This window comes from Nannospalax galili, unplaced genomic scaffold, assembly GCF_000622305.1.
Source record: "Nannospalax galili isolate Female #2095 unplaced genomic scaffold, S.galili_v1.0 scaffold291, whole genome shotgun sequence".
In the NCBI taxonomy this organism is placed as follows: Eukaryota; Metazoa; Chordata; class Mammalia; order Rodentia; family Spalacidae; genus Nannospalax; species Nannospalax galili.
In genome coordinates, this window is record NW_008330588.1 from 617,644 (window position 1) to 630,405 (window position 12,762).

General features: G+C 42.3%; 1 protein-coding gene across 1 annotated transcript in view; it reads left to right on the plus strand.

Annotated features, from left to right (window-relative positions):
- Lpl (lipoprotein lipase) overlaps positions 1–12,762 on the plus strand; it is a gene marked incomplete in the record, with an annotated part of 21,905 nt that overhangs the window by 6,535 nt on the left and 2,608 nt on the right. Inside the window, 6 exon segments of the mRNA XM_029554647.1 lie at positions 1,600–1,760; positions 5,050–5,229; positions 6,586–6,697; positions 7,368–7,601; positions 9,193–9,435; positions 11,732–11,852. Of these exon segments, the coding sequence (XP_029410507.1) occupies positions 1,600–1,760; positions 5,050–5,229; positions 6,586–6,697; positions 7,368–7,601; positions 9,193–9,435; positions 11,732–11,852 (1,051 nt within the window).

Below are 12,762 nucleotides of genomic sequence, written 5' to 3' on the forward strand. Positions count from 1 at the left end.
TTTTATAACAAATAGGTAGGCTTTGTTTTTAATTTGATGAGGAATTAAACGATTTTCTCTGATGTAAGTCCTCTGTGTTGCTTCATGGAAAGGGCCTGGTTGTATGGATCATATATTAATTTATACTGTCTGCAAATAATCATGAAGAATTGTCAGCTTTTAGATATATGTCAATAGTTTCTAAAGCTAGGTTCTCTGTCTTTTTTTTTAATTTAGGTTGGGACTTACTTTGAGGAACTAAAACAAACTCTCTCTACAACTAGATTTACCTTGTTTTAAAGCTCTGACTTTCTGTGGAAGATTTGGAGAACATAAGGAAGAAAAGAGCTATCCAGGGAAAGCATTGACCATGGCTCATAGATAGCACAGCCTTTCTGAACAGTCCAGTAATGCTCTCTTAAAACATGTTGCGATAGCACATCTTGCTGTGGGACTGACAAAATCTTACTTATGCTCCAACTTTTCTTCTTTTAAAGTGTTGATAATGAAAAAAAAAACCCTCTTTCCTCAAACAAGCCTAATTATATAATTATGGGAAAACTTTTTTATAATTAATTAGAGATTTAAAGAAGGTAGAAGAATACACGATGTAATAAGAGCCATAGAATACAAGATCTATGCAACAAAATTCTCTGGGAGAATGAGCTTTGAACTTGAGCTAGGAGACCTGGGTGCTAGTCCTCAGTCTTTCCCACCTTGGCCAAGTCTAAAGTCATGTCTTGAGAAAGACTGAATTAACTCAGAGATAGCCAAATATGTGGGATTAGATGTACGCATACATACACCCTACCTGACAGGGAGGCTAGTTGGTCACTACTGTCCAGTTGGTCACTACTGCAGCCTCAGTCATTATTCTGAAATCGACACTTTTTCCCCTTTTATGTGCATGTGTGTGTGTGATGTGTGGTGTGTGAGTATGTGTTTGCATGTTTGGATGTATGTGGGAGTACTTATAAACCATGTATGCTTGAGTGTAGAGGCCTGAAGTTGACTGCTTTCCCACCTTAGTTTCTGGATTTTTTAAATTGTTATTATTATTTTTTTTTTATGTGTGTGAGTCTTTGCCTGCATGTGTGTGACACTGAGCATGCAACGTCCACAGAGACCAGAAGAGGGCATCAGATTTCCTGGAAATGCAGTTATGCCTGGTCATTAACCACTATGTGGGTGCTGGGAATGAAACCTGGAGCCTCTGCAAGAGCAGCCAGTGTCTTAACCACTGAGCTCTCTCTCCAGCCTTGGTTCTACCTCGGTTTTTGAGGCAGGGTCTTGCAGTCAAACCCGGAGCTCTCCAATATGACTAGTCTCGCTAGTCAGCTCACTCCAGGGATGCCCTGTCTGTCTTCTGAGGCTCAAAATACAGGCAGGTCACCACTCCCCCCTGGCCTTATGTGGGTTCTGGGGATCGGAAATCTGGTCTAATTTCTTGTGCAGTAAGCACTTTAACTGCTGAGTCATCTCTATATTCATATTCGAAAAACCACTTTAGAAAAACCAAGAGTGTTGGCAGTCATTGCCTGTGAACCTAAACCATATTGTTCCCACAGGTAAAACTAAATAATACCCCATTAACCTTTGCTCCAATTTCTTTTCCTATAGGAGGAGGAGATTTTGCAGATATTGAAAGCAAATTTGCCCTAAGAACTCCTGAAGACACAGTGGAGGACACTTGCCACCTCATTCCTGGGGTAGCAGAATCTGTGGCTAACTGCCATTTCAACCACAGCAGCAAAACCTTCGTGGTGATCCATGGCTGGACGGTAAGAATGGCTCTGGAGGAAAGAGTGGGTTGAGGTCAACCAGATCCTTGTTGTTAGGAACCCAACAACATACTGCTCCCTGACAACTTTGCTTTAAACTTGCATAAAAGCAACCTTGGTTCGAGATAGAAGCTATATAGTCCCAGGTGCATGAATCCCTAGATGCTGCCTATCATCATTTCAACATAATACCTGGCTGCCTTTGACTCCAGCACCTTAGAAGATGGGAAAAGGAAGCTCCAGTCAGCTCTAGAGAGGAGTGTGTTACTGCTGTAGGGAGCTGGTGGAATCCTGTCATGATCTTGACACATCCAGGAAGAACACATCCAGAAAGACCCTGTCCTGAAGGTCACTTCTGACTGAGAGAAGGCTAGAACTAAAGAGCTATTAAAGTGCCACCCGGCCATTGTCTTGCACTAGAACAGAGTCAAACAACTTACTATCTCTAGGCCTCAGCTTACTGACCTGCAAACAAAGAGCTTTGACTAGACTTCCCTAAGGCCCCTCCACTTCCAGTTTTACCCAATTGTAAACTTGAGGTGTTTATTTAGACACAAAAGAGGGCAAGTCGGGGAAAGATAGCTAGAAAAGATGCTAGGGAGATAGTTCAGTCCATAAAGTGTTTGCCTTACCAGCCCAAGGACCTATGTTCCATCCCTAGAGCCCACATTAAAAGAAAAAAGGATAAAAGGCTAAGTAAGGAGATGAACTCTTAGAATCCCAGCACTGGGGAGGCAGAAACAGGAGATCCCTGGGGTTCACTAGTTAGCCAGCCTAGACTACTTGGTGAATTCCAGAGCAGCGAGAGATCTGTCTCAAAAACCAAGGTGCATAGCTCCTGAGAAACAACACCTGAGGTTGCTTCACATGTCAATGGGTACACACACACACACACACACACACACACACACACACACACCATACACACATGTATGTGTGAATCAACCCAATGTCATCTCAAGTATCTCAATCTTGCCTCTGAAATAATTTTGTGTTTTAGGAATTCATGAAAAAAAAGTTTCCTTTTCTTACTAAGATGACATGACTGACCCAGTGTCCAGAGACACTGCCTGATGCTGTCACTGGTCCTAGGGCCTTACTGAACCTACGTATGCTCATCACATTGTGCCCTGACGTTTTTCAGAGCTGGACTCGGGTTACATTGCAGGCCAGATGGGCAGGGTTCTCCTATCACACAGGCCAGGCTGATCTGTAACCTTGATGAAGACAGCAGAGCTCAGCTGCTCAGCAAATTCAGTGCTGGGTTCAGTCAAAGCACCTGGTACAGGGGGCACGGAAAGCTCCGGTTCAGAGGTGTGTAAAGGGGGTATGGATCAGAGGAAACTCAGAAGAGGAAACTAGAGAGCAAGGCCTTTTCTGAGTTGGGGAAAGTGCTCAGATTTCTCATCTCCTTTGTTTGAGGTTACTTTTATCTGCATTTTCTGTTGAATCAAAAAAGAAAGGATTAGATTAGTTGTCACTGAACTAATAAAAATATCCCACACTGTAGGAAAGTCAGATTACTTGCCCTTTCACAGACTAACTTGGAAACAGTGGTATAAAGAAATGTAGAATAGTAATCTAGAGCAAACACCTCATCTGAGATAAGCCTTCAGGCCATTCAAGGGCACAGACTAAGGGGAAGTAAGGACCCTCTTCTGTCACACCAGGAGAGCCCCTCCCCCATAGGACTAGAGCTTTGCACTTGGAATTTTCTTTATGCACTGGGTCGCATGGGGAAGTGGGCACTCAGTGCAACTAACAAAGCGTTCTAAAGAAAAGAAATCTTCTCTTGACACTGAATGGCAGCTATAAAAGGTGACCAGTGCTATAGCCAGGAAGGAGGTGATGGAAAGTGAATGGGACCAATTCCCCAGGGTTTTGACCTTTGCATGTGTCTAGTTGGTTCCCTCGGGGACTCACTCTGCACTTGGACTTGAGGAGGCAACCCATTGAGTCACAGTGCAAAGGAGGCTCAGATGTGTGCCTAGTGGGCCAACATCACCTTTGTGTTTTTCTTCGTTTTCTCTCTCTCTGCTTAAAATAACTGTGGAACTTGACTCTGTCACCACAAGGAGATTGGGAACCAGAGTGGGCACAAACAGAAATTCATGAGGGGAACTTTGAGACACTCTGAGTCCAGCCTTTTTGTGTTGTGAGTGTCCTGGGATGCTAAAGTTAGTTTACAGAAATCGTTAATGGAACAAGTAGAACTGGAACCCACAGCTCTTGGGTTGGCCTTTTCCTAGCACTGGGCACAACAGCAAATCATTGCAAACCTTTGACAGGAGTGAAGCTAGACTCATGTTTGGTAATTTTAGTCTAGCAAACACATAAACAAGAAAAACAGAAGTCTAAAAGAACACACTACAAAAGACCAAAGTTGCAAAGTTCCTTGGTGTGTCCAAGGTTCCTACTTTTCTGGTGTTATGTTTAGTATAATCTGATCTTTGCCGGTCTTCATTAAAAGCTGCCTTAAACATGAACTTTATAGTTGTCTTTGTTCAATACATGATTATTCAATGCATAGCCTTTACTGTGACTGCGATGTGACCAGATCTTCATCACCAGCAAATTAGTGTGTGCAAATACAAACCATTCTTTATAAGAAATGATTTTATATCCCCTAAAACAATAGTTTTTTGTTTTTTTTTTCAGTTTTGGGTGTTGTGCCTAGGACTTTTCACATGTGAAACAAACACCCCATCATTGTACAATAACCCCAGCCCCCTTTCTACTTTTGTTTTTGAGAGACAGAGTCTTGACTAAGTACCCCGAAGGCTGACCTTGAACATCCTCTAACCCAGTCAAGCCTTGAACTTATCTCCTGCCTTCGTCTTTAGAGTCTCTGGAATTACAGGTCTGCTTCATCGGGTCTGACCTCTAATCAATTCTGTTGGAAAGCATTTGGTAGCTTAATTGAAAAGAATTAAATTAACATGTGTAATTCTTTTCTAAACATGTGTAATTCTGTTACGAACTTTTAATTCTCTGACCCAGATCTTTCTTTTTAATGGTATAGATCACTTAAATTTTAAAATTGAAAGCAAGATAATCCCCAGTCTCCTATTCCTGGGCTCAGTTCATCCCTTGGGCATATTCAGATTTGCCTTGAAAGGAGGAAGGAGCAGGCATGAATCGAATATCCCTTGAGGTTTGAGTTTTCAGTCTGAGCCAATGAGCTTCCTTGTAGATTCATGGTTTTTATTTCATGTAGTTGTGTTGGGTTGTCATAGATACACCTAATTGTAGTTGGCTCTTTTAATAAAGCTCGTATCTTTCTTTTCAGGTAACAGGAATGTATGAAAGTTGGGTGCCCAAACTTGTGGCTGCTCTATACAAGAGAGAGCCCGACTCCAATGTTATCGTGGTAGACTGGCTCTACCGGGCCCAGCAGCATTATCCAGTGTCTGCTGGCTACACCAAGCTCGTGGGAAATGACGTGGCCAGGTTCATCAACTGGATGGAGGTGAGACGTGGAGAAGGAGTGTTCTATGCTTAGGACAGAGCTTTTGGCTAGAGATAGACAGGTGGATGATTGAAATCTCCAGAAGGGCATTTTTACCCTGATGCAATGTTATGATAGGAATGACTAAGCTTTATAGCCAAGAAATAGGCCTGCCCTGTCCTTTGGTATTTTCAGTGAACAGATCTGTTGAGACCAAAATCTAAGTGGGCAGACCAAACAAAAGTCTGTTATTTTAGGATGAAGGGACGATGGCATGTTCAGCTAACTCTTTTCCTACCGGTTGGCTGGCATGTGAACATTTCATCCTGACTTTGACTTTTGTTAGGCTATCAACCTCTTTAACAAAATCATGAACAATATTTAACTCTTAGAATGGAAGAAGAATCCAGGAAATTGTTGAGACACACACGGTCAGCCTCCTGGTTTGGGGGAGGGATGAACTGTGACAGGGGACAGTGGACAGGAAGGTGTGTAGGATGTGAAGACTGCATGGTCCTCTCTTTTGGGAGTGCTGGGGGATACATAACCTCAGGGAAATATCTTTGAATTTTCCTTGGAGTTGAAAAGAAGGTAATTTACTCTGACAGGGCCAAATTATTTAAATCAGGTAAATAGAGATAAAAGTTCTTTTCTTGGCTCCTTTGTTACTAAGTCTAGTGAACCTGGGAGAATCAGATCATTCCCCTGGTCCTCAGGCTTCCTGCCTGTTGAAGGAGAAGGCGGGACCATCTGTGTATGGTTCTTTCCCCCTATCTTGTTGTTGCTTAGCTAACCTTGAAAAATAATGAAGGGCTGGAGAAATGGCTCAGCGGTTAAGAGTACTGGCTGATCTTGCAGAGTACCTGGGTTCAGTTCCCAGTATCCACGTATTGATTAACAACTGTCCACAACTCCAGTTCCAGGGGATCTGACCCTCTCTTCTGCCCTCCATGGACATTGCAGGCATATGGTACGCTTACACACATGCAGGCAAAACACTCATCCCCATTAAAAAAAAAAATTTTTTTAATTTTTGAAAAGAATAATGAGATGCAGGGTATTTGGACAAAGGAATGATGTGCTAAAGTTCATACATGCATATATGTACAAACAGTATGTATGTACATATTTATATGTGTAAATTATATAATTTCAGATATATGGAAAAATTCCCAATTTAAACCTGTGGCTAAAGTGAAAATCTTAACATTATAAAACATGTTTGTCTCATTTACCTGCAACAGGAAATAAGTGAAATTAATTCAGAGTAGTGCCCATATTTTAAAAAACGATATATAGATATTAATTTTATTACTTTTAGTTTTGATCTTTGACCAAAATATATGCAAAAATTGTTTTTCTTTTGTTCTTCCCCAGGACGAATTTAACTACCCTTTGGACAATGTGCATCTCTTGGGATACAGCCTGGGAGCCCATGCTGCCGGAGTGGCCGGAAGTCTGACCAACAAGAAGGTCAACAGAATTACTGGTAAGATGCATGTATTATTTATTTATCACAGGTCAAAATGAATCATTCTGAAAGAGCATCATAACTCCTTCGATTGGTCCCACTTGTACAGTGCTGGGGGCCTGGGCCTAAGGCTGATCATCTTATGACCGAGTTCTTCAGAAGTGAGTCAGAGTACATGCTGCTGCCTGGGCTCCTTCCACTGGCCATGACACAGTAGTAGAACAGTGTTGAGCACAGATGCCCACACATTCCTCTGAGAAAGGCTTCTCTCATCCCTTTACCCTGACTGAGCTGGTGGACTGCACATATATTGTTCCCTCTCACATCAGTGCCAGGGAGACTGACAAGGGTCCTGAGCCTCATCTAGGCAGTGGTTATAAATGCTTTGGCTATAATCCTAAGACTAGGGAGATAGAGGAGGATGGTCAGGAGTTTGAGGCTATCCTGGGAGAGTGGGAGAGAATGAGGGAGAGGGAGTGGGAGGGAGAAATTCCATTTTAGAAGAGTCATGCCTACTTTTATGACTCTTAATTGTTGACAGATCCAATTCCTCGATGAAGAGCTTGTGAGAATTTAAGAATCTAAGAGTCTGCCAATTGTGATCAAATGAGCACAAGACCAACACAATACTAACGGACTGAAGTTAATCAGATTTTAAAATCCATGGATCTTTTTCTTTCCCTCCAAGGACTGGATCCTGCTGGGCCTAACTTTGAGTACGCAGAAGCCCCCAGTCGCCTTTCTCCTGATGATGCAGATTTCGTAGATGTCTTACACACATTCACCAGAGGGTCACCTGACCGAAGTATTGGAATCCAGAAGCCAGTGGGACATGTTGACATTTATCCCAATGGAGGCACTTTCCAGCCAGGATGTAACATTGGTGAAGCCATCCGTGTGATTGCAGAGAGGGGCCTTGGAGGTGAGTGAGTCACACGACACTCAAGTTGAGTTTTGAGCTTTAGGCCTTACTCACTGCTCTCACAGTGTGTGATTTAATGTGCACATCTGTGGACTGAGGAGATGGCTCAGTAGTTAAAATGTTTATCATATGTATATGAGGACCTGAGTTTGAATTACCAGAACCCACATAAAAACCAAACGCACTGGTGTGTGTCTGTAATGCCAGTGTTCTTCTACAATGAGATGGGAGGCAGAGACAGCGGCTAACAGGCCGACTAGGTCGGTGGACACAGTGCCAAACAAGAGACTTGTCTCAGACAAGGTGGGAGGCGGGGGCTGATGCCCAAGATTGTCTTCTGACTTCCATATAAGTACCATGGCATGAATGCACCTGTACTTACATACATGAACACGAGACACACACACACACGAGAGAGAGAGAGAGAGAGAGAGAGAGAGAGAGAGAGAGAGATCATAAACACACACATTCATTTCAAAAGAATTTCGCCTGTTCAGCATGATCGCTTTAGGGCCAGTCAGCCCTCTCTTGTCCTATATTGTTAGCTACACTGAACACTGCTCTAACAGAAGCACGAGGAATCAGAGGGGAGATTTAGACAGGAAAGCTCTGCTGGCCTGCTCAACACCACAATAAAAGATTATCCAGCTCTAGGTGTCATAATCTGAATGTAGTTACAAAGCCAATGAAATGAGATTGAATTTTGCTGAAAGTGCAGGATGCAGTAATTAGAATATATATTTTGGTCTTTTTGAGACAGGGTCTCTCTGTAGCCCCAGCTGTCCTGGAACTCACTATGTAGACCAGGCTGGCCTTGAACTCACAGAGATCTGCCTGCCTCTGCCTCCTGAGTGCTGGGATTAAAGGTGTGCGCCACCACACCCGGCCCTTTGCATATTTTATGGACATTGGGGTAGGGTTTTGTAGGTCCATTGTAGAAATTACTGAATAGTGTTACCACTTTCAAGTGTTATGAGCTTGTAGGAATAAATAAATTCTTATGGTGTTGTTGACTATTCTTGATTCAACTGACATAAAAAGCGTTAGTAGGGATACAGCTCTGCACCAGTCACAATATATATTTCTTTTTAAAAATATTTTATTTATTATTTTTTATTTTATGTGTATGAATGTATTGTCTGCATGTATGTGACCACCATGTGGGTGCTGGGAATCGAACCCAGGGCCTCTACAAGAGCAGTCAGTGCTCTTAACCGCTGAGCCATCTCTCCAGCCCCCACAATATATATTTCAAAATACTATTAGCTTAACAAATATACCCTTTATGATGTAGTTTTTAGAACTATGTTTCTAGAAGCACCTGGAAGTATTAGACATTTTCAATAAAAGGAAAGGTTGTATTAAGCTGATGAGAATCAACTTCTACCTTTTATTATGGCTTTATATATAAATATAAACTGGCAGAAGAGTGAAAAGTTCTCTGACAGCTTACAAGTTTGACAGTCTTGAGGGAGGTGAGCAGCTGCCACCAAGGTCACATCCTAAAGTGGGGCTTATAACTACACCTACCCTAGTTTAGCCATTCAAGGTGATGCTGCAGAACTCACAGGTGCTGTGTCTCTTTCCCCAGATGTGGACCAGCTGGTGAAGTGCTCTCACGAGCGCTCCATTCATCTCTTCATTGACTCCCTGCTGAATGAAGAAAACCCAAGCAAGGCTTACAGGTGCAATTCCAAGGAAGCCTTTGAGAAAGGGCTCTGCCTGAGCTGCAGAAAGAACCGTTGTAACAACATGGGCTATGAGATCAATAAGGTCAGAGCCAAAAGAAGCAGCAGGATGTACCTGAAGACTCGCTCTCAGATGCCCTATAAAGGTAGGCTGGAGGCTATGGTAAGGAGAAAAAGTGCCGATTATTGTATTCACTGTATAACATGGGCTGATTCTGTCCATTGGAACAGAGTTGATGAAGGGATGTTCCTGAGTCCTGAGCCTTCACATGCGCCTTTGTTGATACAGAAGGACTGTGTGAGTCCATTTTGCCCATGGTTCTGAGTCTGACTGCCCATTTGCAGCCCCATTTGCCAGGCTTCTCTGCAACTCTGGCCATTAACGTAGACCAGCTGTCAGTACTGGGCTTAGATTTAATTTGAAATCATCACCCTGAGATTATAGACTCTGGCTCCTTGGCCTAATCCAGCCTGCTACTTGCCTTTATAAATCAAGTTTTATTAGAACGTGGTGATACACGTTCATTTCCATACTGCCCAGCACTGCTTTCATGCCACCAAGATAGGATCCAGTAGTTAAAACAGACCATATAGCCCCCAGAGGCGAAAATACTACGGTCCCTGGAGCTTTACAGAACATTTGCCGCTTCCAAAGTTTGGAAGTTAAGAAGCACCAAAATTCAGCTATCACAGGGAAGCAAGACTGTGTAAACCATGTTTCTTCTATCTTGCCATGAACTCATTTCAAACTCGAACTTCAAGCTTGGCCTCTTGCTTCGAACAAGACCTAAAATAATGCAGGGGGAACAATGGGAGAAGAGGTTGTCAGGTATATCTAGTGACAGGGAGGGATTTCAGATAGATTGGCTTTGGTAGAGTCCAGATATAAACCTGAAGCAAGAGCAGAAGCTAATGAGTAGTTTCCCAGGTAAAATATATCTGCAATGGCCAGTGGTTTCCAAGGTGCTTTGTGTAGAAGTGCATCTGGGGGCCTAGAGCTTGGAGCATGCCATTCAAGGAAATCTTATAGGCTATGAAGAAGCTCATTTTCTCTGACTCCAGAACCAGTGGGAGGTATGGAGGAGACCGTCACCTGAAGACAGGGGCAGGCTCACTCATACATGTTGCATAGGTCTATACTGGGTTTTGACTCCATGGTGACACATGAGCGATTCCTACCCTCAGCCTCTCCTACAAGGGCTACAGTTGATTTCTCTTCACCTTTTAGTAGTCACAGGTTTTATTGTTTTGTTTGGTTTTGGTTTTGGTTTGTTTTTGGTTTTACTTATCTGGAGCTTATTCTAATTAAAAAAGCTAAAAGCGCTATAAGCCAAACTTGGTGATATGTGCCTGTAACCCCAATGCTTTGGAGGTAGAGACAGGAAGAACATAGTGAGGTTATATAGTGAGTTTGAGGCCAGTTCGAGCTACATGAGACCATCTGAAAAGCACCTCCCCCTAAAAAGCCCACCAAACTCAAAACAAATAGGTAGGTAAACAAAACAGAGGTTGTCACAAGAAGCCAAAACAAAATATATTGAATTTTTTTTCACAGGAATAAATATCCAAAGTAGCATTAAAATACATTTTTACCACATTTTGGATCCCAGCTTAAAATAAATTGTATTTAATAGATGATAGTATAAGTAATAAAAAATATGAATAAGGATCTTGGGATGCAGAAGATAAGCATAAGAATAATTCTCCCTCCTCAGAGTAGCTGTGCTTCAGGCCTAAGCTTTTTACTCTTGTCGCGTTTGCTCAGGGTTCTGGTAGAAATTCAGGGCGAGATATGTGAGTTCAAGTTCCTGCTTCCAGAGGCCCTTCCTAAATCAGAACACTTTGGGAACTGGATTTGTAAGGGCCTCTCTGGAGGTTCACTGAAATTGGCAGTGTTGAGAGTTTGCCACATACCTCCCTGTCCAAATGATCATGGAAGAGGAAGTGTGGGTGTCCTCCTGTGACCTGAAGCAGCTTACCTTGAGGACAGAGAGGGCACATGCACCCAGAAAATGGGAAGAAACACCCCTGTACACAGTGACACGTAGCAAATGCCAAATATGCTTGGTGCAGAACAACAGGGTGGCCAAGGCAAAGAGAGGTCACAGAGAGGCTCCTGGGTGTGCTTGGCTATCGCTTAGATCTCTCTGGTAGTCCATCAAAGGTAGCTGCCTTCCAGGACTGTTCAGTCACACTTAGCTTTTTCCCACCCGCTGCAGTCACACTTTTCTGAAAAGTATTTAATGTCTGCACCCTCAAGGTGTGAACAGTGTCCAGTGTGAAATGTTTCCAAGCCACTTGGATGGTGCAAGATGTATGTGTCCACTTCCTGTTTGATTGCCACTAAGGCATGCTTTATAGGTCTGAATTGCTTGATTGTTTGGGGGCTATGGTGTTTCCATAAAGACTAACTGGCCTTTGTTCCAATTTCCTCCCTTACAGTCTTCCATTACCAAGTAAAGATTCACTTTTCTGGGACTGAAAGTGGCACACAGTTCAACCAGGCCTTCGAGATCTCTCTGTATGGCACTGTGGCTGAGAGTGAGAACATCCCCTTCACCCTGTGAGTAGCTTCTGACACGCCTCCGGCCCTGTGGCTTGTTCACAACATTGCTCCTTGAGCCCTTGGTCTAAGAAACAGAAGTACACTCACACCCAGAAAAGAAGTATCCAGTTTAAGAAATTAGAATTTGAAAACTGAATTCCTTACTTCATTTCATAGGAGAAAATAATTTTTTGCAAATTGTCCATTTTATTTGTTTACTCTCCACTTTTTGTTTTATCATTTTAAATCTTATTTCTTTTATAAAAAAGAAGCAAAAACAAAGTACTTAATTTCCTTCAAAAGAGTTGACTTTAGGGAATGGAGCTGTGACTCTGAGGTGGAGCAAGTGCCTGAATTTGGTGCTGGTTTTCCAGAACCATAAAAAAAAAAAGATTTGATATTAAACAAAAAGAAGAGTATTCATTATATGAAGTCACTCATTGATACCAATATAGCAAATATAGAAAACATCAGTTGTAAAAAGCCCGTAGTATATTATTCCTTCGTTTTGATCAAAGAACTACAAAATAAGGGGAACTTTCACGGTAGTCTTTAATAATTCCTAAATGGTCACATCTCTGAAATATACAGTGGCTGTGGAGGGATGGAGCAGGACATGGGCACATGCTGGACATATTGTTGATTCCTAGAACCTTCCATGTAAGGAAAGCAATGAAAAAATAATTTCCTATAGCTATAATTACAAAGAATGGAATAGTTTCTTTTACGTGATATATCCTAAAGAAATAATGAACAGAATTTTAAATTTTTAAAAAATATTTTTTATTTATTATTTTTATTTTATGTGTATGCGTGCATTGCCCGCGTGTAAGTGCATTGTGTCATGCAATGCCCGTGGAAGACAGAAGAGGCTGTCAGATCCCCTGGAACTGGAGTTACAGACAGTTGTTAGCTGCCGTGTGGGTGC